The 24,906-nt window shown below is 36.5% G+C and overlaps 1 protein-coding gene across 1 annotated transcript in view; it reads left to right on the top strand.

Moving 5' to 3' along the window:
* Window positions 1-24,906, top strand: part of LRP1B (LDL receptor related protein 1B) — a 1,894,461-nt gene that overhangs the window by 1,574,432 nt on the left and 295,123 nt on the right. Inside the window, exons 44-47 of the mRNA XM_073905704.1 lie at window positions 14,688-14,880; window positions 15,510-15,635; window positions 19,464-19,592; window positions 21,842-21,961. Of these exons, the coding sequence (XP_073761805.1) occupies window positions 14,688-14,880; window positions 15,510-15,635; window positions 19,464-19,592; window positions 21,842-21,961 (568 nt within the window). The remainder of the gene's footprint in view (window positions 1-14,687; window positions 14,881-15,509; window positions 15,636-19,463; window positions 19,593-21,841; window positions 21,962-24,906) is intronic.

A 24,906-nucleotide genomic window follows, 5' to 3' on the forward strand; every position in this document is an offset into this window, starting at 1 on the left:
CTTTTTACTATCCCATTTTATAGATTAGGGGACTGAATTCCAAGAAGGCAAATAGCTTATTTGGGGAAAAAAATAATGAATCTAGAATAGCATTCCCTTCTACTACTTCTCTCAAGCATATCCTCTGGATCTTTTCCCCTACCTTCTTCCACCTGTTTTCTGGCCCCAGCAGGCTTTCTTGTGGTCACCTGACTCATTGTCCTCTGGCGTCTGGTTGAGTATGGTCAATAGAAAGATCAGAAAGAAGAAGTATAAAATCAAAGTAATTCCTTCTCTAATCTACCTCTGTGACAGGTTTGCCTCTTTAACCAAGGCGGGTAACACAATAGGCAGTCTTTTAGATGATTGCTGTGAATGTTGTTCTTTTCAAATTTGTTTGGACACTAATGACGTTTTGATACTTCATAGTCTTCAAACTCACTCAGGGAAGTTAAATATAGTCAGCTATCCTTAAATTAGATATTTCTCAGTTTTGAGTTGCTGACTGACCACATCACCATTCTTTCCAAAGTTAAAGCAATGTCAGTTGTTTCTTTGTAACCTGTAACATTTTGTCACACCTGACTGTGGCAGGGCCCAAGTTGTCATTTCTCATAATGATCATTTATGATCCCGGCAGTGAGGCAATCAACTGGGGTTTTTGGGAAGCTTCTTGTTTGCTTGGCTTTTAAATTGTTTGGTTTAACATTTAGCATCTGGGTGTTGGAATTATGTTGTCTGGTTTATAAAACTGAATATTTTTAGTATTCTCTCATTGGTTCTAGTGCTTTCAATAAGGCACCAGGGAATTTTCAAGATGGAAAATCATATGATTAGTGATTAAATTCCTGACACATAATTTCAAATATTTGTGGCATCACCAATTTAATTGTCTATCTAGAGGACACACGTGAGATTATGTGATTGTGTCAAGAAATGCATTTTCTGAATGAACATGAATTCTTATTTTGCAACATGAGCCTATTTATAGGTTCAAGGTGAAAATGCCTTAAAATTATGCTATAATGGTACATTACCATATAACATGGTAAAGTGCAATTTATGATGACAAAGCTTCTGCACTGTAAATAAAGATGCTGATTAAGCTTACAAGGTGCAGTATTTGTGAACTTATGATAAAAATGTCTTAACAGGGAGATGAAAAAGTATAATTTATTGGATTTCTCGTCTCTGTTCCACATGGAACTCTAACCAGTGAAATGAGATGTCTGGAGTCAGCTCAATTCTTAGTAGAACCTACTGTACCCTATTAAAGTAACATGTATAATTATAGACTGAGTTTAATGTTGCTTTTTTCCTCTTTCTCTGTGTCAGCAGAAGTAGAGAAGTAAACTACTAAACTCAGTGTTAAAATTCATAAAAGTTGGGGGCACCTGGGTGGCTCAGTCATTGAGTGTCTGCCTTCGGCTCAGGTCATGATCCCAGGGTCCTGGGATCGAGCCCCGCATCGGGCTCCCTGCTCCGTGGGAAGCCTGCTTCTCCCTCTCCCACTCCTTCTGCTAGTGTTCCCTCTCTCTCTGTGTCTCTCTCTGTCAAATAAATAAATAAAATCTTAAAAAAAAAATTCATAAAAGTTGCTGTATTCCAAATAGACTTTTGGTAACAACATAGAAAAACTTTCACTGTCATAAGCGTAGCTATTTGTTATCCATTAAAAAATTTTATTTATATCTAACTATTAAAATTTTGTTTTCATTCTTAGTGACTCATCAAGGTGTTTATTTTGTTCATGCAAAATATGATACTGGATGGAAAAGGGAATCAAAGGTATTACTATAGTTCCTAACTTGAAGGAGCATAGATAAAATAATAAACATAGTACATACATATATGCTAATATCAAAGACTTTCTCTACTTTCTTTAACTAAGGCAAATTTTTTTAAAAGATTTTATTTATTGAGAGAGAGAGAGAGAGAGAGAGAGCACAAGCTGGGGGAAGGGCAGATGGAGAGGGAGAAGCAGACTCCCCACTGAGAAGGGAGCTGGGTGTGGGACTCAATCCCAGGACACTGGAATTATGACTGAAGCTGAAGGCAGATGCTTAACCACTGAGCCACCCAGAAGCCCCTAGGGCAAATTTTATTTTTCATTTATTTATCTATTTTTTAAAGATTTCATTTGTCTGACAGAGAGAGAGAAAGAGAGAGAGAGAGAGTGCACAAGCAGGGGAGAAAGGGAGAGGGAGAAGCAGGGAGCTTCTCTACTGAGCAGGGAGCCCCATTCAGAGTTCTATCCCAGGACCCTGGGATCATGACCTGAGTCGAAGGCAGACGTTTAACCGACTGAGCCACCCAGGCGCCCTGAAAATTTTATATATAAAATTGAAATCAGATCTCAGTTGCTTTGGGTCTGAAATAGCCTCAAATCCCTTAGTAAATCTCTGATCTTGGGTTGATTATATAACCTTGTTAAGCTTCAATCCTCTTCAATGAATGTGAGATGAAATGGTCTCTATCTATCCGTTAATGTGAAGATTAAAATTAGGCTTTATACATGTAATGCATACACATCTCGTACATTGTAAGCATTCATGAAGTGTTAGGTTTTACTGTTTACAGCAAAATAATGGTAAAAGGACTAATGAATGAATGAATGAGTGAAAAGCCTCATGAGTTTTGATAAAAAGTGAATTAGGAAGTCCTTCGTTTACAAATACTGCTCTGCTATTTGTATTCTTCTTCACCCTTCTTAAAATATCAAGTGTTATCCTTTTTCTGGACAAATGCAGCTGATCTTAATTGGTCTCTCTGCAGCTCTTTTGTTTTTATCTAATCAGTCTCTACACCAGAGGCAGAATAATCTTTAAAGCTATGAACCAATAATGATATTACTGTGCTTAAAAAACGAGTGATTTACTATAACTCTCAGAACAAAACTCACATCCATAGCCTCGGTCTGTAAGAAGGAAGGCCCTGTACATTTGCCCTTTTGGCCTTTCTCACCAGGCTCTTCAGGAGATCCTCTTAGATGTCTGAGCAACCTTCATGCTCCCTTACTCTGTTCATTTTCCCCACATTTTATGTTCCCCCTTCTTCTTGGCTTTTATGCCATGTCTTTCCTCTGCGCCAAGCCTTTCCTTCTGTCTTTCTCTTTTCCTCTCCTATTGACTATTCATCATTCCCATTCTCAGGAAAATCTTCCCAGATAGTACACTGGAACAGCTATCATTTTTACACTCTGATAGCAAACAATCCAAAAAAAATTTGGATTTTTTTTAAAGAAATATTTAGTGAAACTTAAAGTAGGTATAAATCTTAAAGCTTGGCTCTTCTGAGGAAGGACTGAAACGTTGGCTTAATCAGTCCATGCTGCTATAACAAAATACCATAGACTGGGTGGCTTGAGCAACAAGATATTTCTTTCTTACAGTTCTAGAGGCCGAGAAATCAAGATCAGGTTGCCAATATGATCAGGTTCAGGTGACAACCCTCTTCCTGGCTTGCAGTACCTGCCTTCTGGCAGGGGGCAGGGGCAGGGAAGGGGGAGGAGAGAGAGAGAGAAAATATATATTCTTAATTCAAAACGATGAATAAGTATATCTCTATGGAAAGGTTATTTTCTTTCTGTATTTTTCATGTTACATTCTCTCTTCTGGGTATCTGAAATCTTCATTCAACTAACAAGTATATGCTCATATTTAACCATTGCTCTATTCATCCACTGATTTCCTAAAGAGTTGAGAACTATTTGGGTAAGCCACCTGTGGTTTAGGGTTAGAAGCAAAAGCAAAATAAAATGACTAGACGATAAATCCATTAATTTTCCTTTTAATTCCTCTCTTTCCATCCTGCTCTGCCCACTCTGTCCATGGGAAACACTGTTTTTTGTTTGTTTGTTTGTTTTTTGTCACCATAGATTAGTTTGCATTTTTAAATTTATATGAGTGGTATCATATACTATGTATTTCTTTTTGCCTGGCTTCTTTCACTTGGCATAATTATTCTGAAATCCAATCCGTATTGTTACATGCATCAATAGTTCATCTTTTTTTTTCCCTCAAGGGTATTACATTGTATGTGTTAAGGAAAAACTATATCCATGACACTTGTTAAAACATCAATGTAGGCTTTTTTCAGGACTATCACGAGATATATAAGGAGTATTGCAGTGGAATTTTGTAGTCGGGGGAAAAGATGCACTCAACACTGAACACACAAAAAAAGTAGAAATTTATAGCCAAGGAGCAGAGTGGGTTGTTAATGGATGGACAGTTTCTAAGAGGAAATATCAGAAATATGGGAGGATTCTGGGTACACTAACCTAACAAGATTCTTGGTGATGGCAGGCCAAAGTGATCAGACTTCACCAGGAGAGTACAGGGGATGAAGAATTCAGTCAGATATTGATGGTGATTAGATAACAAGAGGGGGGATTCTGGCTAAACCGACTTAGCAGAAATTTTGCTAAAGTCAAGCTCCTGAGGACATACCTAAGCATAAGATGATATGGCCATATGCAGTTTGTTTATGCATAAATCTGTACATGGACATTAAGTAGCTTCCAGTTTATGCTTATTACAAGTAGAGCTGTTGTAAACATTTGTGAACAAGTCTTTATTTAGATATATGCTTTAATTTCCTTGGGTAAGTAAATGCCAGGGAATAGAAGGGTAGATCATATGCTAGTTGAATGTTTAACTTTTTAAGAAAATGTCAAATTGTTTTCCAAGTTGGTTCTACCATTTTCTATTTCCACAAGTTCCTCCACATGTTCAGCCATTTTAGTTTCATTCTTGGTCTGTCAGCCATTTTAGTTTCATTCTAAGAATAGTGCAGTAATTTCAACTTTATTTCCCTGATGTCTAATGATGTCAATAATCTTTTTATATGTTTATTTGCCATGCATATATCTTCTTCAATAAAGTGTTTTTTCAAGACTGTTTCCTATTTTTTATTGGGTTATATGTTCATTACAATTTTGAGTTTTGGAAGTTTGTTTTTTTTTTTCCTCAATATGGGTGATTTGCTAGACCTAAGATTTGCAAATATTTCTTTAGAGTTTGTGACTTATCTTTTTCTTGTCTTACCACTGTCCTTTGAAGTGTAGAAGTTTTATAATTTGACTGAGTTCATTTTATTAATGTTTCTCATGAATCATGCTTTTGATGTCATACCTAAGAAATCTTTGCTTACCCCAAGATCATAAAAATTTTCTTCCATATTTTTCTTTAGAGGTTTTATAGTTTATATTTTGCACTTAGGTCTGTGATATATTTTCAGTTGATTTTTTTTATATAGGTGGAAGTTTATTTATTTATTTATTCAAGTACCATTTATTGAAAAAACTATCCTTTTTTAAAATTTTATCAAAAATTAGTTATCCATATATGTATGGGTCTGTTTGTGAACTCTCTCATCTGTTTCACTGATGTATTTCTCTATCTTTTTCCAATACTATGCTGTCTTGGTAACTGTCAATTTATTGGGTCAACTTATTTTTTACCTATTTTTTTGTATTCTAGGTATTTTGTATTTCCAAACAAAATTTGGAATTAGCTTATCAATTTCTAGAAAATGTCTGCTGGGTTTTTATTGGGATTAGGTATAATTTACCAGTTTGAGGAGAGATGATATCTTAATAGTTTTGAATCTTACAAACCATGAATAGGGCATTTCTCTTTATTTGGGGTTTTATTAGTTTCTCTTAACAATGTTTTATAGTTTTTAGGTTCTTATAGCTATTTTTATATAAGTCACTAAGTATTTATACCACTGTAAAATTTTTTTTAATTTTCAATTATTTATTGTTAGTATACAGAATTTTTTGTAGCAATCTCGTATCATACAGCTTTACTAGGTATATTAGTTAGTCTAAGCAGCTTTTTATTTTTTTGTAGAGTCTATTGAATTTTTTATGTGGAAGATTATCTCACCTGCAAATAAATGCAGTTTGATTTCATCCTCTTTTTTTCCCCACTCTGTAACAAAAACAACGACAAAAATGTTTTCTTGTCTTATTATAATGGCTAGAAACTCTAGAACAAGTTTGAGTGGAAGTGAGAGTGATCATTCCTCCTGTTCCTGGTTTAGTTTCTATTCTGAGTTTTTATCAGGAAAGGATGTTAGATCCTAAAAATAAATTCTCTGCATTTATTAAAATCTTCCTATGTGTTGTCTTTTGTCTGTTAGTATGGCAAATTATACTAATAGATTTTTTTAAATGTTAAATCAATCTTTATTTCTGGAATAAACCCCACTTCATCATTATGTAGTGTCCATTTTATGGTTTTCAAATAACCATTTTTTTAAATGTCATTGATTTTTCTGTATTGTTTTTTTTTCTCTTTTTTCTATTTCTTTGATTTCTCTATCTATATTTTATTCCCCTTTCTGTACTTTAGGTTTAGCATTTTTGTTGAGGGCATTAATTTGAGACATTTCTTCTTCTTTTGTGTCTTTTCTTGCCTAGTAGCTTAGTGGTAAATTTTTCATATTTCCATTAAAATACCTGAGCTCTGTCCTGGGAAGCAGTTAAACTGTTTGGGAACAGTTTAATCCTTTGAGGTCTTCCTTTAGGTTTTGTTAGGAGTAGAGCAGAGTTAGTCTAGGGTAATTAATTGACATTACTGAGGCAAGACCCTTCCAGCTACTCTATTCAGACTCCCATGAATTGGAAAGTTTTCTAGTCTCGTTGGTGTTAACAAGCACAATTCATGCACCTGTGTGAATTTTGGGAACTCTTCTCATTCTTGTTGCTTCAGATGCTTGTGCATGTGCATAGTACTTCGCTGAATTCCTTAGGAGAGCCCTAGCAGATATCTAGAGTTCTCTTTCTATTACATTCTCTTCCCTGTGAGATCTAACCCCATTGTCCTCCTTTAAATCTCAGCCTTATCCCACTCAGGGTGTTGCCTAAGTTCTGTTGGATTCTTCTCTGCCCTGCTGCTACCTGAATCTCTCTCAGGCCTTTAGGCATGGCCATAATGAGACACACTCAGTTTATTTCCTAAATTAATTAGGAATCCTTGTCCTTTGTTACCTGATTCCAATGTACTGAAAAGCCTTGTTTTATATATTTTGTTCAATTTTTTAGTTGATTTATTAAGAAGGTAAACTAGTCCTTTATTTTGGACTAAGTGGAAGTTTGGTATTTACCTTTGAACTTTCATTGCCAATACATACATATCTGGCTTGATCGTTCATGGTGAAAATTTCCTGAAGGAAACACCTGGGTCTTTTTTTTTCGTTTAAAAAAGTTTTATTGTTATGTTATTCACCATACATTACATCATTAGTTTGTGATGTAGTGTTCTATGAATCATTGTTTGTGGATAACACCCAGTGCTCCATGCAGAACATGCCCTCTTTAATACCCATCACCAGGCTAACCCATCCATCCACCCCTCCCCCTCTAGAAACCTCAGTTTATTTTTCAGAGTCCATCATCTCTCATGGTTCATCTCCCCCTCCGATTTCCCCCTTCATTCTTCCCCTCCTGCTATCTTCTTTTTTTTTCCTTAACATATATTGCATTATTTGTTTCAGAGGTACAGATCTGTGATTCAACAGTCTTGCACAATTCACAACACTTACCATAGCACATACCCACCCCGATGTCTATCACCCAGCCACCCCATCCCTCCCACCCCCCACCACTCCAGCAACCCTCAGTTTGTTTCCTGAGATTAAGAATTCCTCATATCAGTGAGGTCATATGATACATGTCTTTCTCTGATTGACTTATTTCATTCATCATAACACCCTCCAGTTCCATCCACGTCGTTGCAAATGGCAAGATCTCATTCCTTTTGATGGCTGCATAATATTCCATTGTGTATATGTATGTATATACCACCTCTTCTTTATCCATTCAACTGTCGATGGATACCTTGGCTCTTTCCACAGTTTGGCTATTGTGGACATTGCTGCTATAAACATTGGGGTGCCCGTACCCCTTCGGATCCCTATATTGGTATCTTTGTGGTAAATACCCAGTAGTGCAATTGCTGGATCGTATGGTAGCTCTATTTTCAACTTTTTGAGGAACCTCCATACTGTTTTCCAGAATGGTTGCACCCGCTTGCATTCCCACCAATAGTGTAGGAGGGTTCCCCTATCTTTGCATCCCAGCCAACGTCTGTCGTTTCCTGACTCGTTAATTTTAGCCATTCTGACTGGTGTGAGGTGGTATCTCACTGAAGTTTTGATTTGGATTTCCCTGATGCCGAGTGATGTTGATCACTTTTTCATGTGTCTCTTGGCCATTTGGATGTCTTCTTTGGAAAAGTGTCTGTTCATGTCTTCTGCCCATGTCTTGATTAGGTTATTTGTTCTTTGGGTGTTGAGTTTGATAAGTTCTTTATAGGTTTTGGATACTAGCCCTTTATCTGATATGGCATTTGCAAATATCTTCTCCCATTCTGTCAGTTGTCTTTTGGTTTTGTGGACTGTTTCTTTTGCTGTGCAAAAGCTTTTTATCTTGATGAAATTTCAATAAGTTCATTTTTGCCCTTGCTTCCCTTGCCTTTGGCAATGTTTCTAGGAAGAAGTTGCTGTGGCTGAGGTCAAAGGGGTTGCTGCCTGTGTTCTCCTTTAGGATTTTGGTGGATTCCTGTCTCACGTTTAGGTCTTTCAACGATTTCGAGTCTATTTTTGTGTGTGGTGTAAGGAAATGGTCCAGTTTTATTCTTCTGCCTGTGGCTGTCCAGTTTTCCCAACACCATTTGTTGAAGAGACTGTCTTTTTTTCCATTGGATATTCTTTCTTGCTTTGTCAGAGATTACTTGACCATAGAGATGAGGGCCCATTTCTGGGCTCTCTATTCTGTTCCATTGATCTATGTGTCTGTTTTTGTGCCAGTACCATACTTTCTTGATGATGACAGCTTTGTAATAGAGCGGGAAGTCCGGAATTGTGATGCCGCCAGCTTTGCTTTTCTTTTTCAACATCCCTCTGGCTATTCGGGGTCTTTTCTGGTTCCATACAAATTTTAGGATTATTTGTTCCATTTTTTGAAAACAGTTGATGGTATTTTGATGGGGATTGCATTGAATGTGTAGATTGCTCTAGGTAGCACTGACATCTTCACAATATTTGTTCTTCCAATTCATGAGCATGGAACATTTTTCCATTTCTTTGTGTCTTCTTCAATTTCTTTCATGAGTATTTTATAGTTTTCTGAGTACAGATCCTTTGCCTCTTTGGTTAGATTTATTCTTAGGTATCTTATGGTTTTGGGTGTAAATGGGATTGACTCCTTAATTTCTCTTTCTTCTGTCTTGTTGTTGGTGTATAGGAATGCCACTGATCTCTGTGCATTGAAATTCTATCCTGCCACTTTACTGAATTCCTGTATGAGTTCTAGCAGTTTTGGGGGGCAGTCTTCTGGGTTTTCCACATAAAGTGTCATATCATCTGCAAACAGTGAGAGTTTGACTTCTCCTTTGCCGATTTGGATGTCTTTGATTTCTTTTTGTTGTCTGATTGCTGTGGCTAGGACTTCTAATACTATGTTGAATAGCAGTGGTGATAGTGGACATCCCTGCCACGTTCCTGACCTCAGGGGGAAAGCTCTCAGTTTTTCCCTATTGAGAATGATATTCACTGTAGGTTTTTCATAGATGGCTTTTATGATACTGAGATATGTACCCTCTATCCCTATCCTATGAAGAGTTTTGATCAAGAAAGGATGCTGTCCTTTGTCAAATGCTTTTTCTGCATCTATTGAGAGGGTCATAGGTTTCTTGTTCTTTCTTTTGTTAATGTATTGTATCACGTTGATTCATTTGCAGATGTTGAACCAACCTTGTAGTACAGGGATAAATCCCACTTGGTCGTGGTGAATAATACTTTTAATATACTGTTGGATCCTATTGGCTAGTATTTTGGTGAGAATTTTTGCATCCATATTCATCAAGGATATTGGTCTGTAATTCTCCTTCTTGATGGGGTCTTTGGTTTGGGGATCAAAGTAATGGTGGCCTCATAAAACTAGTTTGGAAGTTTTCCTTCCATTTCTATTTTTTGGAACAGTTTCAGGAGAATAGGTATTAATTCTTCTTTAAATGTTTGGTAGAATTTCCCTGGGAAGCCATCTGGCCCTGGGCTTTTGTTTGTTGGGAGATTTTTGATGACTGCTTCAATTTCCTTAGTGGTTATAGGTCTCTTCAGGTTTTCTATTTCTTCCTGGTTCAATTTTGGTAGTTGATACATCTCTAGGAATGCACCCATTTCTTCCAGGTTATCTAATTTGCTGGCATAGAGTTGCTCATAATATGTTCTTATAATTGTTTGTATATCTTTGGTGTTGGTTGTGATCTCTCCTCTTTCATTCATGATTTTGTGGATTTGGGTCATTTCTCTTTTCTTTTTGATAAGTCTGGCCAGGGGTTTATCAATCTTGTTAATTCTTTCAAAGAACAAGCTCCTAGTTTCGTTGATCTGTTCTACTGTTCTTTTGGTTCCTATTTCATTGATTTCTGCTCTGATCTTTATTATTTCTCTTCTCATGCTGGGTTTAGGCTTTATTTGCTCTTTTTTCTCCAGCTCCTTTAGGTGTAGGATTAGGTTGTGTATTTGAGACTTTTCTTGTTTCTTGAGAAAGGCTTGTATTGCTATATACATTCCTCTTAGGGCTACCTTTGCTGCATCCCAAAGATTTTGAACAGTTGTGTTTTCATTTTCATTGGTTTCCATGAATTTTTTAAATTCTTCTTTAATTTCCTGGTTGACCCATTCATTCTTTCCTAGATGCTCTTTAGCCTCCACGAGTTTGAGTTTTTTCCGACTTTCCTCTTGTGATTGAGTTCTAGTTTCAAAGCATTGTGGTCTGAAAATATGCAGGGAATAATCCCAATCTTTTGGTACCGGTTGAGACTTGATTTGTGACCTAGGATGTGATCTATTCTGGAGAATGTTCCATGGGCACTAGAGAAGAATTTGTATTCCATTGCTTTGGGATGGAATGTTCTGAATATGTCTATGCACTCCATTTGGTCCAGTGTGTCGTTTAAAGTCTTTATTTCCTTGTTGATCTTTTGCTTAGATGATCTGTCCATTTCAGTCAAGGGGGTGTTAATGTCCCCCACTATTATTGGATTGTTGTCAATGTGTTTCTTTGCTTTTGTTATTAATTGGCTTATATTATTGGCTGTTCCCATATTAGGAGCATAGATATTTACAATGTTATATCTTCTTGTTGGATAGACCCTTTAAGTAGGATACAGTGTCCTTCCTCATCTCTTATTACAGTGTTTTGTTTGAAATCTTATTTGTCTGATATAAGGATTGCCACCCCAGCTTTCTTTTGGTGTCCATTAGCATGGTAAATGGTTTTCTACCCCCTCACTTTCAATCTGGGCGTGTCTTTGTGTCTATAATGAGTCTCTTGCAGACAAAATATCGATGGGTCTTGTTTTTTAATCCAATCTAATAGCCTGTGTCTTTTGATTGGGGCATTTAGCCCATTTACATTCAGGGTAACTATTGAAAGATATGAATTTAGTGCCGTTTTATTGCCTGTAAGGTGACTGTTACTGTATATTGTCTGTGTTCCTTTCTGGTCTATGCTGCTTTTATGCTCTCTCTTTGCTGAGAGGACCCCTTTCAATATTTCTTGGAGGGCAGGTTTCGTGGTTGCAAATTCCTTAATTTTTTTTTGTTTGTCCTGGAAGCTTTTGATCTCTCCTTCTATTTTCAATGACTGCCTAGCTGGATATAATATTCTTGGCTGCATATTTTTCTCGTTTATTTCTCTGAAGATATCATGCCAGTCCTTTCTGGCCTGCCAGGTCTCTCTGGATAGTTCTGTTGCCAACCTAATGTTTCTACCTTTATAGGTTACATATCTCTTCTCCCAAGCTGCTTTCAAGATTTACTCTTTGTCTCTGAGACCCTTAAGTTTACTATTAGATGTCGGGGTGTTGATGTATTTTTATTGATTTTGAGAGGGGTTCTCTGTGCCTCCTGGATTTTGATGCCTGTTTCCTTCCGAACATTAGGGAAGTTCTCTGTTATAATTTGCTCTAATATACCTTCTGCCCCTCTCTCTCTTTCTTCTTCTTCTGGGATCCCAATTATTCTAATGTTTCGTCTTATGGTATCGCTTATCTCTCAAATTCTGTCCTTGTGATCCAGTAGTTGTTTCTCTCTCTTTTTCTCAGCTTCTTTATTTTCCATCATTTGGGCTTCTATATCGCCAATTCTCTCTTCTGCCTCATTTATCCTAGCATTTAGTGCCCCCATTTTTGATTGCACCTCATCAATAGCCTTTTTGATTTCGACTTGGTTAGATTTTAGATCTTTTATTTCTCCAGAAAGGGTTTCTCTTATAACTTCCATGCTTTTTTCAAGCCCAGCTAGTATCTTTAAAATCATTATTCTGAACTCTAGGTCTGACACGTACTAATGTCCGTGTCGAGTAGGTCCCTGGCAGATGGTACTACATCTTGTTCTTTTTGTTGAGGTGATTTTTTCCATCTTGTCATTTCGTCCAGAGGAGAATAGATGAATGAGAGAATAAAATGCTAACAGGGTAAAATCATCCCCAGAAAATATACTCTAAACAATCAGAAAAGACCTGAAACCAGGGGAAAAGAAATGGAAAGAAAGAAAAAAGAAAGAGAAAAAAAAAAAGAAAAAGAAAAAGATAAAAACAAACAAAAACGGAACAAAACAAAACAAAAAAAACAGAATATGATCAAGTATGATCAGCCTGGTGCATAGATCAGTGCCACACACTAGATTTTGGGTGTATTTTGGTCTGTTAGAAGAAAGTGCCTCCCAAAATTTTAAAGAAAGAAAGACTTATATATGTACAAAATAAGGGTTGATATGATGAAGGGATGGAATATGACTGCAAAGATGAAAATTATAAAAAATTTTATAAAAGGAATTGATAAGATAAGAGGTTGTTTGAAAAAAGAAAGAAGAGGATTTAAAAAAAAAAGGGGAGAGAATGTGATAAGGCAGGAGGCTAGATCAAAGTCATACACTGGAGATTTAGGGTATATTTTAATCTGTTAGAAGAAAGTGTATCTCAAAATTTTAAAGAGAGAACAACTTATATATATATATGCCATAAATAAGGGTAACTACTATGAAGGGATAGATTATGACTATAAATGAAAAATAAAAATATTTTTTAAAAAAGGGATTGATAAGACCTTGGTTGAAAAAGGGAAAACGAAAAATTCAAAAAAAAAAATTAAAAAAAATTAACCTTGTAAGACTAAAGAATCATGGGAAAAAGCCATGAATTGTAATGTGCAGTATTCCCCAGCGCTGGAGTTCTGCCACTCTCATTGATCGGTAAACTGGGTCTTGGGTGGCTGTTTTTGCTGATCCTCTGGGGGAGGGGCCTGTTGCGGTGGTTCCCAAATGTCTTTGCCGGAGGCGGAATTGCCCCGCCCTTGCCGGTCCGGGCTAAGTCATCTGCTCGGGTTTGCTCTTGGGAGCTTTTGTTCCCTGCAAGCTTTCCATCCAGCTTTGGAGGACCAGAGTGAAAATGGCAGCCTCCCAATCTCTACCTCGGAGGAGCCGAGACCTCGAGGCCCTGCTCCTTAGTGCGACCCCAGAGAAAAGCAGCCAGTCACTCCCGTGTTCCCGGTCTCCAGCCGCACTCTGTGCTCACCTTGCCTGTGACTGGGCGTTTCTCTCTCTGGCACCGGACTCGGATGGCAGTCTCCAAACCAAGCAGATCCCTGTGGTGCGCTCCCGCACCGCTCCTCCCAGGGGAGGAAGGGGAGTCTCCCCAGATCTGCCGCTTGTTGGGTCCCTGCTGGAGGAGAGTGGCTTGACTCTGTCGACGATCACAGTTTATGGCAACCCCAAGCTGAGAGCCTGTGCCTCGGCTCTTCTGCTGAGCCGCGGGCTCTGCAGCCGGGTTCCCCGCTCCGATACCTGGGAGCTCTGGCGCACTCAGGCACCCCTGGTCTTTCTATGACCCCAAGGGTTCTGAGACCACACTGTCCCGTGAGGGTTCCACCCCCTGCTTAGCCACTGGAGCGACGTCCCTCAGCGGAGCCGACTTCTAAAAGTTCCGATTTTGTGCTCCACGGCTCTATCACTTGCCAGAAGCGGCCGGCGGAGGCCCCTCCCCCACCGTCTATCCTCCCGAATATCGCCTGGGATTCACTTCTCTGCCCGTCCTACCTTCCAGTAAGTGGTCGCTTCTCTGTTCAGAGAGTTGTTGCTACTCTCCTCTTCGATCTCCTGTTGAGTTCGTAGGTGTTCAGAATGGTTTGATCCCTATCCAGCTGAATTCCTAAGACTAGACGAAATCCAGGTCTCCTACTCCTCTGCCATCTTGCTCCGCCAGGAAAAACCTGGGTCTTATAGTTCTTTATATTCCTTTTATATTTTGAGAGCCTGATGAGTGTTCACTGGATGTTTGGTGATTCTTAATAAAGATAAATGTTTATTAGTAATCATAATCTCATGTTTTTGACCTGGTGATTTTGTTTCATAATACTGAAAAAATGTAGTTACTTATATGAACTGAATGATTAGTAAATAGAAATATACTTAAAATATTAAATAAACATATTGTAAACACTAAGAATGATTAAAACATTTAAAAATAAGCTATAAAGAATTTTATGATAATACATTTAGTAAAATGCATTTTTATCTGATGATTTTTATTGATTAAATCCAATCATATTTTTAAAAATTTTTTGAAGCAAAACTAGGTGTGGATATAGGAATATCTATAATTCATTTAATATATATATTTAAATTTATTTCAGGTGATTGTCAAATCTGGGCCAGGAACTTTCCTCAGTTTAGCTGTTTATGACAATTATATCTTCTGGTCAGACTGGGGAAGAAGAGCTATTTTGCGTTCCAACAAGTACACAGGAGGAGATACAAAAATTCTTCGTTCTGATATTCCACATCAACCAATGGGAATCATAGCTGTTGCCAATGACACCAATAGCTGTAAGTTACACTAGAATCTAAATGTATTTCCTAATTATATAATCTCTCAAAAAATTATGTTTTCTAGTACTACTTAGTTGGATTTTGTTTTCTTAAAGTTCCTGGGGATAGTGTTTAGGATTTGACTATTCAATACATTAAAATTATCTGAAATGCTCAAGGTAACTTCTGTAGTTTTTAATTTATCACCAGAAGAACAATTCCTTTTTAATCACTTGTTTCTGGAAATTTATTCTCTCTCACTCTCAATCTTTGAATATTCAAATCAAATTGTTTCCATGAAAATAATGCGTCTTGATAAATAAGCTTTACATCTGGGCTTAAAAGTTCTTTAATCACTGGAATATCTACAAAAATTGCAGCCTGAAGTGTCAGTGTGTTTTTAAGTGATACCAGTTCATTTGATGCCATGGCATCCTTGACTAATATTCTAGAAGATGTAATGACTTATGTTACATATTTTTCTAATGTTCTTATCTCTTGTGATATTTGGATTTTTAAAAGTCCTGAATCTTCCTTGTTTGTATCTTTGAGAGATGGGGGCAGCCTAACAGTTTACTGTTAATTTCTATCTAACATAGAATAGAAATCCAATATAAAATGTTACCAATAAAGCCTCTTCATTGCAGGTGAACTTTCTCCATGTTCCTTATTAAATGGAGGTTGCCATGACCTGTGCCTTTTAACTCCTAGCGGGAGAGTGAATTGTTCCTGCAGGGGGGATCGAATATTACTAGATGACAACAGATGTGTGAGTAAGTAAACACAATGAAATGTGATATGACATAACTCCTCAAAAGGCACACATGGAGATTGAAATTGTTTTAGTGTTCATGAAGTTGTACTCTCTTCTAATCTTAGAGGCCCAGTTGGCATATCTCTCTATTCTAAAAAGAACTCGATTCACCATTCTACTTAGTTGTAACACCATATGATAGATAATAACCAGAACAGTGACAAATGGTGTACTCCCTATTGCGGGCTGGAAGGTGTTGGATTAGTTAGAGAAATACCTGCAAATCATCTGAAGAGTTGTGGTTACCACTTTGCGAATTAAGTCAATTGCAAAATTAATTAAAACTGAAATAAACCAGTATATAGGCAGTAGATCAGTAACCTTGTAGTAAAACTACTCAGTCCCTCACAGTATGTAAATGAGAGAGAATGGCTCATGCAGCTTATTCGTAATCATTTCCAAACGGTTAATTAAGAATGTAACATTGCAGCCTTGCATGATGTTTATATCTCCCAAAAGGCATTATAATCTTTAATTAGTACCATTACAGTATACACTTATTAGCAGCTAAATTTTAAAACTGTTTTCAAAATAAATAAGGGTTCAAGTGTTCTAATATTGCCATGAGAAATTAGTCAGCAACATAAAGAATGTTAATTTATTTTTAACATTAAGACTGTGTATAAGAAAGACGAGAGACAAACATCTTGTTGGAAACTGGTGAACTCACTCTCAGGATGTGGCAATTGTTCTGCTTTTTTTTTCTCTTCTCTATATCTTCATCTTTTATCTTCATTTTAGAAAATCAACAGAGCTGGATATGTGTACATTATAAAAATAAGTATCAGATGGTATAAGTATATTTCATCTTTATCTTCATTCTTCTTTTGGTCTTTATTTATCAGGAGGATCTTCTCTTTTATCTGTTGTGTACCTTAATACACCTAAATACCTTTAACATTGTTTTCTTTACTTTGAAAACTATTGCACCTAAGACAAGAATATACACATATCTTTTCACTTTGCAAATTGGTACCACAGCCCAAGGGACACCTCTTAGCGAAAGAAGTAAAAGACTTTTATTTAAGACTGTGCCAGTGCAAACAAGGGAATGATGCAATTGGTCAGTAAGCTTTAAATGAAGACAGCAAATTTTAATAATTCAGGCCACAAATTCCCGTATTTCTTAGTAACCTAACACTTCTTTGAATTGCTCAGGCAATTGCTTAAACTCTCTTTTTCAGTTTGCTTTTGTGGTTTCAGCTGTAATGGTCTGGACCTGATGCCATCTGTAAGCCTGGAGTGTTAGCCATGCATTAGAATCACCAATGTTTCTTTCACAGGTCACTACAGGCTAGCAGAAAAGCAAAATAGCAAGGCTTATTTGTACACAGTGGATGCCTGTCCTTGCTCCAAAATAGATTGGATACATCTGTCCCTGCTAAGCCACTTGCTTCTCTCTATTGATGAGAAGGAATGAATCAGAAAGAAAACTACCTTTTAAACCAGCACAGTTGTACTCACATGCAACTGTAGAGTGATACTGGATTCCTCAGAGCTGACAGACCTTTCTAGAAGTATCCTGTATCCATGGTGCATTCATATTGAAATCCTGTGGTCCAGCAGAGAGATTGGAGAGTAACTTCTTGTCAAATCCATCTTTGGGAAATGAGGATGTTTCTGGCATATCTATGTCCACATCTGAATCAGTTCACCCAGGGCAGTTCAAGCATGTTAATGGCAGTGTTGACGGGGTGAAAGACCATTTACTAACACCTCCCTCAGGACAAGGGAAGGAAAATCAGGTGTTGTCATAACTCTTGACAGAAAGATTAGGCAATTACATTTTATACAACATTCCTAACCTTATCAACATCCACAACAGAAATAAGAATAACAAATATAATTTAAGCAATTATCTTATAAGAGAGTTAGAGGACAGCTGAACCATATTTTTGTTTCTGCAAAGAAGCATAAAATACTCAATGCTATTTCAAATGAACATACCTAAACAAGAATTGTGTTTATGTAAGATTTGATTTTACATAATAAAAACATTTTTGTTGTATTTTTCCCTCAAAGGCATGATTATAAAAGCAAAATTTGCATTTTCAATCATAACAGCTAGTTTTCATTAGAAGTGAGAAGTTAAACAAGATGTGTTGAAAGTAGACAGAATAAGTTGGGAAAGTCAATAGCCTCTCAGTAAGTGAATTTTGTTCAGTTCATGCTCAAATGTGATCATTTGAGCTCATATGCGGTAATGTCAGTACCCTTCTTAACACTTGTTCCTTTGAAGTTAAAGATATTTTTAGACTTTTAAATTCTTTGTTACTTTCTCTAAAATGCCTTTCTACCTGACCAGTCAAATTTAGTCTGCACCAAGAAAAAAAAAAAATTTTTTGGAAAGTGAAAAAAATGAATATTGGAAGAGTTCAGTTGGAAGTCATAGATAATAGATAAATAGATAATCTGTAAAATGAGATAAATTCTAGGAATAATAAAGAAATAAAACACTTGAAACTTCACATAGTATTAGTAGCTGTGTAATTGAATATTTCTAAAATACAGCTTTGAAAAGAAATTGATAGTAAATTATAAAATTAAGCTATGTTTTCTGCATTAGTAGAGATAAATGAATTCCAATTACCTCCAATATAATTAGCATGACTGGATTTCACTGTACAGTTACTCAACAAGCAATGGAGTGAGTACAAGCAAGCAAACAACACATAATGTGAGCACAAAATTGGATTCCAAATGTTTGCTGGTGAATCTATTACATAAGAATAAAAATAGGTCTATTTTCCTCAGGAGAGATCTTTCTAAAACAGGGGTCACATACTGGCATTCCAGGGATGATACCTAGCTGTAGAAAGATGTTTTTTGTTTGTTTGTTTGTTTGTTTGTACTTTGTTGCTATTGGTCTGGGCTCACAGATTGGGCAAGTCACATAAAAACTCAGGCTTTTAATTTCTTACAAAAATCTTGAGATTTAGAAGTGGGACATGATGGCAGTGGTCATTTGGAGCCCATAAGCTTCCGGTGCACATGCTTCAGTTCAACCCACAGTTTCTTGTGCCTCTCCCATCCAAGTACTAACCAGGCCCGACCCTGCTTAGCTTCCAAGATCAGACGAGATCGGGCACGTTCAGGGTGCTATGGCTGTAGACTCCTGTGCCTCTCCCCTCGCAATTCCAGTACTTCTGAATTACGAAAGCTGCTACTGAGAATTCCTAAAATGATAGCTGGGGTGGAAGATCAGTTGGAGGTAGATTTAGATGAGATGAATCAAGTCAAGCATAAAAATATGAGAACTCTACACCTGACACTAATGTTTCAACTATACTGAAACAAAAATAAATAAAGAAACAAAAATGAAAACTCTATGTACTGGAAAATTTCAGTGAATTGAAGAATATATTATAGTTTTCAATAAGAAAACACACAAAAAAAACCTCTCTCAATATGTACAGAACTCCTTTAACTGGCTCTTTTTTACTATTTATTTTTAAGGTAGACTGCTAAGCAAGATCACCCAAATGTAAGCCCATCCTTCTTTCCACACATATACAGTCACAAAATAATTAGTAAAATATACAAATAGGTATAAAAGAAAAATGAAGTGAGGCAATTCCTAAAAATTTTAAAAATGGAATGTAAAAACAGAAAACATAAAGGTGTTCCTTTTAATTTTTTTGGATAAAGAAATGCCATAAACCATTGCCCTTTATTTGATTTTATATTTTGATAAGTTTTAGTTTAGTTTTATAATAAAGATTAAGGAAAAAAATTGTCATGGTATCAGAAATGTTTGTTATTGAGTCAAAACATTGATCCCTTTCAGCTAAAAATTCATCTTGCAACATGTATTCAGAGTTTGAGTGTGGAAACGGAGAGTGTATTGACTATCAGCTCACCTGTGATGGCGCGCCTCACTGTAAGGATAAGTCAGACGAAAAACAGCTCTATTGTGGTAAGTGTCTCATATGTGATGTATGTCCTCACTTCAGAGAGAAGTTTGTAATTACTTTCATAGTTTTTGGGTTGATTGTCTCCATTTAGTTCACATGTATGATTTCCTTAATGTCTCTCATTAACATGTAGGTCTAACGTAATTGATTTTGGCTTTGTGTTCTTGTTCAAATGGGACTCCTTATGTCCTATTTGGGACCCACGACATTCAGTGAAGAATTTCCTCATGGCTTTCCATCTACAAAGTTCAAGTTTAAATACAACAGGGGCCTTTCTTTTAAGCTGTCTAGTTACTCATCATGTAGCGATGTAAGGCAGAAATATTAGTTACTGGTGGATATTGTAAGTTTACTCGGCAGCAAAGTTCTGCTATCAGTCAGTAATAGCATGCTGTTGAGTTGATACCAAAGTGTTGTCCTTATTCTTGCCTCCAGGATTGGCCCAGGGTTAGTGTCTTTGGGCACAAAGTCTGATTGCATTAACCATCCTCCTCATCAAGCATGGAATTCCTCCAGCTGTGCCTCTGTAGGTGACACTAAGTGATAGTCAACCGTTCACTCTCTCGGGGGTAGAGATTGGCTTTTTGAGCCCAGTAAGCAACTGATATTTGCCTTCATCCCAACAATATTTTTCCTGGAAAGTTGTATATGTGTAATCATTAATAGTTATTGTAGAATTGTTCCAAGTTATTTCTAAATTGGTATGATTTATTTTTGCACTATAATATTAGAGTATTGGTATCGTATGCTCTATAAAATTCAGGAATCTGTATGTGGAGGTGCTATATTTGATTTCTACTTTTCTCTTTTGTTCTATTAGATAATAATTATACCTAAATAATCAGAGTGGTTAAAATAAGAGGAAGGTAGGGTTTGGGAAATTTGCAGACAGTTCTCGCATTCTTTCATGTTGCAGGATCACACACTCTCAGTTAAAATGATAGTCAGATATAATTTGTCCATGACTGATCTGTAACTAAAATTTTAGTGAATTTACCTCAAATGGCATATTCATTTGAATGGTTATACCCTATACACTATTAAAATATTAAAAGATATAAAAATATAATAATAATGGTGAGCTTGCAAATTTGCATTTATTATGAATTGTCTTGAGAATATATTTCACATTATTTTTACCTTCTGAGAAGCAAGATAATATTCACATGGGCAGGGGTTGGCAACCTTTAACTGCAAAGGGTTAGCTAGTTAAGTATTTTAGGTTTTGTGGGCCAAAAATGCTCTCTGCGAAATATCCTTTATTTAAAAAATCTTGTTTTACAACTATTTCAAAATATAAAAACCATTCTTAGTGTCAGAGCTATACAAAAACAGGCTCCCAGGCTGCATTTGGCCTGTGGGCTGTAGTTTGACAACCCAGGTAGATTCTAGGCTTTGTAATCACACCTGAGGTTAAATCTTTGTTCCTAACCCTACTAGTGTATGACTAGTAAGAGCAAGGGTAATTCTCCATATTTTAGTTTCTCACTACGAAACTTTGTTTCGTAGTGAGAAACTAAACCTAGTTTGAATGTTGGTTTAGAGCACTAAATAAACAAATGTATGTTTATATTTGCTCCATATAGAGCCAGGCACAAAATTAGTGTTCAGTAAATGGCAGCTATTATTATTCTAAGTGGTACCTTCTGCCCGAAATTGGAAAATGTCAGGGGACTCTCTTTAAGGTAAATAGAATTCAGAAGGCAATTATTCTTCTCCTTAGGAAATTCTGATAGACGTTTTTAGATGATTTTTAAGAGAAATTTATGGATATTTAGGTAACCCTCTGATTCATTGATTCAGGAATACATATTTTACCACTTTTTTTTTTCTTGTTATGAAAGCCTTATGAAATGCAGAGGAGATAGGAGATAGATCTTAGGACTTATTACTTAGGACTAAGACATGAGAATGTCTTAGGACTTTTGAGTTAGGACTTATTTCTTGAGAGTTGCATATGTGTTTATTTCTGTGCTAACTGACACAGATATCAGAAACAATAATGTGGGTATAATTTGAAGAAATCTCCAAATATGAATCCCTGAAGTTAAAGCACTCATTCAAAAGGTCTTTAATGAATAAAATACTTGATAATGCATGCATATTCTAATCCAGAGCGTTGATACTGCATGGCACTTTTTTTTATGGATCCATGATCCAATCATTATGACATTAGAACTCATCTGTGATTTTCTATTTGTAAAAATATCTCTATAAGACCTCCAATTATGTTTCTACTTTTCTTTATAAGAAAACAGAAGCTGTAGAAGAGGTTTCAAGCCTTGCTACAATCGGCGTTGCATTCCTCACAGCAAGTTATGTGATGGTGAAAATGACTGTGGGGACAATTCTGATGAATTGGACTGTAAAGGTAAATGTATGTGGCATCAGCCTAGGAATATTATTATGCTAAGTGTTTCCTGAACTTTTCCACTGTGTGTTCCTGAGACCACCGTGGTTTCACCCTTTTGGTCTATGGCACCTGCTAATATAGATGGACCACACTTTGGTAATTGCTGTTGGAAGGGAGTTAGTAGAATCCATTGACATTATGACTATATTCTCTATTCTCTATTCTGGTTTCTATCCCTTTGCTCACTTCAAAACTCTTGTCATTTCTCATCTCTTCAATTCTACCACCTTGTTTATTGGACATTTCTACCAGAATGTGTAATACTGAATGTACTGCTCCAAAAAATGCTCTCCTTCACTTCCCAATTCTCTGTTTTTCACATGACCTCATCATTTTCCTAGCAACTGGACAGGAAAACTTAGTGTTATCCTTGATTCCTCTTTTTTACCATATTTTATCACCCACATGTCCATATATCAGTAAATCATACAATTCTTTGAAATATCTTTTTTCAATCTGCCTTGAGCCTGGATTAACACAATAGTCTTTTTTTTTTTTCCACTTGTAATTCCTTTATTTTCTGCTTATTAGTGCTTTACCAACACTACAACCATAAAGAACACAATTCCAAGTACTGTACTTTTTAGTTTGGGGAGATCAGTCTACAGACTCATTTACTTATATTAGACAAGATTAACCTCATTCAAAACTTTCTCCAGTTTATAAATTCACATAAATAGAGAAATTGAGGCAATTAAACATAAACTTCAGGATCTTATTTTTTAATTCCTAGATTATAAGTTCTTCTGCAGGCTCCAATTACCTGCCCCGTGATCACCAATGGTTATGGTTCAATTTAACTACATCAATTGTCAACCTTTTATGTCCTTAAAGAAAATGTAAATGAAAGTTACAATTCCTTACCAAAAAGTTTAGGGTTTTCCAAATTCCAAATATTTGCTCCCCCCCTTCAATTAGACATTTCAAATAAACTAAAAATAAGCACATCTCAGCTGCAACATTCAATAGCAGTCACTTGATGTATAAAATTTTAACTGTGCTCCCAGTTATTTTAAAACACACAAAAAATGGCTGCCTATCAATCTGTCTGTCACAAGTAAGAAATACTACATTTAGGAATTAAGATGAGGGTTTCAAGTTTCCTCCAGTTTAGGCATTTATACCTTTGTGCTTGTCTCGTCTAAAGATGTTACTATAGCATCGATATTTGTACAACTCATGTTTATGTACCTTAAAATGCAATCATTTAAAACACTAAGAATTAAATTTATGGTGGAGCTTTGAGGATTTTAAAAGCAACTAAAATGTTCTCGGATGTTTCTGTCAGCTTCATTTCTAGAGATCCTTCTAAAGCAAAACTGAGAACTTTATACCTTAGTTGCATTTTGAATTCAAAAATCCCTCTGCACCATCAGGAGCCTACAACATAGCACCTTTTCTCATCTGCTTTAAGTAAAATGTGTCAAGAGTTTTACTTTCAATAGTTAACTTTTTATAGCCTTATGCTTCTCATGTATCTTTGGTTAAAGCTCCATTACACAATATGGCCAAAGCACGAAGGACCAATACTGTCCAACTATATGCCATGATATCCCGCTCCATTTTAGTTTTCAGACACCCTCATGAATAAAACCCACTCCACGTTTTCCTGCCTTTGCATTCTACATTTCTTAAATTTCCTATGTTTAATTCCTTGAGGATCTCTAAAATTAATCCTTAAGGCTATATGAGAACCAGATGCTGCTCACAATTCTGTATCAAGCATTAACATTTGGTTCAAAGAATCATCATAGTACACAATAGTCCTTTAACTCGTCTCCCTGCCTCTACTCTTTCCAGTTAATCCCAAGGTTGTAGTCATGCTATAACATATTATTGAATGTGTTCTCAGAGGGAGTACTGGCACCAATCAGCAAACCAGGTGACTTAGGTCAGAATCTCAGCCTCAACACTGACTCTGTGTCTTTGGGTAAAATATTTAACAATTCTGTGCCTCAGTTTCCCAAGCTGTAAGAAAAGAGACAATATTTAAATGAGTATATTAGTATTAAATAAACTCAGAACAGAACTTGGCATATAGTAAATGCTGTGTAAGCATTCACATTGTTTCTTAAATCATGGCCCTGATAAAGAATCACAAATGGAGAGGCGCCTGGATGGCTCAGTTGGTTAAGCATCTGCCTTCAGCTCGGGTCATGATCCCAGGGTCCTGGGATTGAGCCCCGCATCTGGCTCCCTGCTCCACTGGAAGCCTGCTTCTCCCTCTCCCACTCCCCCTGCTTGTGTTCCCTCTCTTGCTGTGTCTCTGTCAAATAAATAAGTAAAATCTTAAAAAAAAAAGAATCACAAATGGAGTCTTGATGTTTGTAGAATAAAGAAGTTTTTAGTCTGATATCCAAGGCCTCTTAAAATCTGGACCCAACAGATTTTTCTTTTCTTTTTTCTTTTTTTGTTAAGATTTTATTTATTTATTAGAGAGAGAGAGAGAATGAGGAGGGGGAAGGGCAGTGGGAGATGGAGAGGCAGACTTCTCACTGAGCAGGGAGCCCGATGATGTTGGGGCTTGATCCCAGAACCCTGAGATCATGACCTGAACCAAAGGCAGATGCTTAACCGACTGAGCCACCTAGGTGCCTCCAAACAGATTTTTCTAAACCAATTTCCCTTTAAAAATTTTCATTCACTGAATACATTTCATTGGGTAAAATGCATTAAGGACTGTGACATAAAATTAATAAGTCATCTGCCTGCCCTTAAGGAGATAAAACTCCAAATAAAGATAGTTATTTAAAGACATGAGGTATATATCAGGTTTTATGATTATAAGTTTTTTTGGGGGGGGTTGCAATCATGTATAAATAAGGTAGAATGATCAAAATAGAAGGCAATTCCAAGTAGAGAAACTACAATCAAAAGCTGCAAATAAATTTGATATTGTTAGA

This window comes from Callorhinus ursinus, unplaced genomic scaffold, assembly GCF_003265705.2.
Source record: "Callorhinus ursinus isolate GAN/ISIS: 27379988/994484 unplaced genomic scaffold, GSC_fseal_2.0 scaffold2, whole genome shotgun sequence".
Classification (NCBI taxonomy): domain Eukaryota; kingdom Metazoa; phylum Chordata; class Mammalia; order Carnivora; family Otariidae; genus Callorhinus; species Callorhinus ursinus.